Raw genomic sequence first — 3,211 nt, forward strand, 5'->3', positions numbered from 1 at the left:
TATGCATCTCCTCCACCGTCAAATCCACTTCCCCTTCCCATCCTTTCCTTATAAGCAAAGGGTGGTAAAAAGAAAGTGACTTAAATTAGGCCTTCGGCACCACACTCATCAGACGAAACACGGAATTGCTTCCATTTCACGCCTGTCTTCTGTGTGGTCGTGGTATTACACCGGGCGTGCCGGCCCATTCGTGCTAAGATGTTAAAGCAGGCACTACCACTCTACAAACTTATTATATTGTATTCCTTATTCGTTTCGAAATAAGTATAATTCAAGGAATAGGTATTCTTTGTAATGTACATTAAGTAACGCCATAGAAAAAACAAAGTATTCATTGATATTGGATTTCAACCATAATTATAATACAATGAACTATTACCATAGCCATAAAAAGATTTACTACAAAAAAAACCTTGTAAGAAATTGTTTACGCAGACTACGCGTTTCAAATCAATGTTAAATTATAAACATGTAGAAAAAAAGTATAAGAGGAAACTAATGGTACTTTTATTAGTTTAAAAAAAAATTATCTTCCTACATAAGTCTTCTACAGACAAAATTTTTGCTTGCCTTTAACACCTGGTGAAAATAAATAGCAAGAGTCCATTTCTACAACTTATTGCGAGTTTCATCACACAGTATATTTAATTTCTATCATATTCAAAAATTCTAAGTGGTAATTAATAATTGCAATTTACAGACACAATGACAAATTACAGATATTATGACTTTTTCAAATAAAACATTAGAATCTATCTATACTATTATAATAAAGCGTAAACACTTCTTTGTTGCCTCAGATGTCAAAAAATACAGCATATTTTTGAATAATTTTTGTTTTAATAAAAAGCCCTACACTTACGTCTCGCTTAATATTTTGGATAAAACCCTAATGTGGGAAAGAGACCATAAGTTGTTGCCAACATCAAGAAAGCAAGACTGCTAAGTTTTGTCATTTTGACATTTGCTATTAATAATTTGACAAATGTGAACAATAAAATAAAATTTTCATAATTTCATGCGCATGAAGCCGCAAGGGAACAGCTAGTAGTGTATAAAATGTTTCTTTTGGGTGAAAACGTAAAGTATGACGCATTGTTGGAGTGGAAGTGAGTCCACTGTCCGAAGAGTCAATGGATTTATGACTCATTTGTATTTCATTATAATTGTGTGAATATTTCTACTTCCGTTAACAGATTAATTAGTCATATTTATAAGTATTTACGCAATTTCCGCGAATTTCATACTTTTAACATAGTATTTTATAGTTTGAATTCGCCATTCCGATTTTGTAAATTCCCAGTTTAATCGAGCTTGTAATTTTTTAAGTGGGAAGAGAAGATGACATGTCGACTAAACATAAATTAAAATGCGATATCCATATATTTAGTATATACCCAATTAAGAGAAGACAACTTTAACGAGATATAAGGTAATGTACAATAGTCAATATCGTAACGTGTATACTATTGATCAAGCTATTGCGTGACAGATTTACATCACATGTAAATAAAGGTTATCGCGCAATTATCAAGTCCACACGAACCAGGTAGCACATCACGTCCCGTTAGGGGCGGCGCAAGCCCCGTGGTCGGAACACCGATCAAGTTTTAATCGCAGCGATGTCATTGCTGTACTAGATGGGAGATGAGTGGACAAGTGCGCTCAAACCTTTAAACTTACATTTAGTAGTCCGAGCGGCAAAGTTTATCTCACAGGAAAGAGTACGATAAATTGTTCATATAAAGTAATTTGTCATTTTTGTATGTACAGTTGCTGAAATACGCGGTATCACACTTTCATAAATATTGCCTTATTACAAGACAAACTCCGCCCCTAACAAATAACCAATTAGGTAGCTATCATAACCACGGAATAATAATAAAAAGCAATGATTTGTCACCGATCTTTTTTTGAAATGACATATCTATACTATTATAATAAAGCGTAAACACACACTTCTTTGTTGCCTAAGATGTCAGCAATCACAGCATACTTTTGAATAGTTTTTTTTCTTTAATAAAAAGCCCTACACTTACGTCACGCTTTAGGCTATATATTTTCACGCCATTAAACTTAGGGGGTAAATGTTTTGTATAAAAATCCTAATGAGGGAAAGAGACCATAAGTTGCTGCCAACATCAAAGAAGCAATTGTCATTTATGCATTTGAATTTTGACATTTCATGCGGATGAAGCCGCACTGGAACAGCTAGTTTAAAATAATTTAAAAACTTCTTGATTATAGTTCCGCGTCATCTATACAAACAAAACATCCAAGCTGTCACTTAAAGTGGTACACTGCCAGTGTCCCCTACTGTACCTGTATAGTTTGGGACAATGGCAGTATCCTTGCATTGCATGTACACTTCAAATTTTAATTGAATACTCTAATTAAATTAAAATTTAAAGCATAATTATTTTTTTAAACTAATTATTATTAATTATTTAATCTTATTATTACTATTAATGATAATTAGTTCACATTAAATAACGATAACATACGACAATGTAATATTAAAACTATCTTGCGTTAGTGGTAACGTAAATCAGTACTTATTATGTGTGGTCTAAAGTTCATTTTCGTTTGAAAGTAAATACCGTTTCATTACTTGACATAAACATTGTACCAGTGTCCATCGTTATTTTATTGCAGACGCTTGTATGTACATATTTTTATTACAATAGTTTTATTCACAATGGAAATAATTAAATCATGTGCTTTTATTTTTATTTTAAAAGTGATTTTATGTGGGTGTAGTGTTATTTTTCATGAAGGCAGTAAAATAACTTATTTACCTGATGCCGAATCTAAATATTTTGGTTATTCAGTTTTGTTAAGTGATATGGGGTAAGTTTTGTGATTCATTTCATTTGACAGAGAAATATATGTGCTTTAGACTGGTTTAAAAGTATTTTTAGAACCACAAAAACAAACTTATTTCAGTAGTAGAAAGATCAAATAATAATCCTAAGAATAAAGACACTTTCAGATATATTTTAAAAATGATTATTTATCTTGCTGATATTATAAATTCGAAAGTTTGGATGGATGGATGACATCCATCTTGTTAGAGCCTAAACGGCTGAACGAATCTCTGAAATTTCTCTGAAATTTGGCATAGATGTAGCTGATAGTCTGGAAGAACACATAGGCCACTTACAATTTTTTTTTAAATTCCGCGCGGACGGTGCTTGGGCGAAAGCCACTT

General features: G+C 32.3%; 1 protein-coding gene across 1 annotated transcript in view; it reads left to right on the top strand.

Annotated features, from left to right (window-relative positions):
- The first annotated feature begins 1,087 nt into the window (after positions 1-1,087).
- LOC106111493 (integrin alpha-9-like) overlaps positions 1,088-3,211 on the top strand; it is a 13,691-nt gene continuing 11,567 nt past the window's right edge. Inside the window, exon 1 of the mRNA XM_013293612.1 lies at positions 1,088-1,109. Coding sequence (XP_013149066.1) covers positions 1,088-1,109 — 22 coding nt within the window. The remainder of the gene's footprint in view (positions 1,110-3,211) is intronic.

Source organism: Papilio polytes, unplaced genomic scaffold, assembly GCF_000836215.1.
Source record: "Papilio polytes unplaced genomic scaffold, Ppol_1.0 DF824158.1, whole genome shotgun sequence".
Lineage (NCBI taxonomy): Eukaryota > Metazoa > Arthropoda > Insecta > Lepidoptera > Papilionidae > Papilio > Papilio polytes.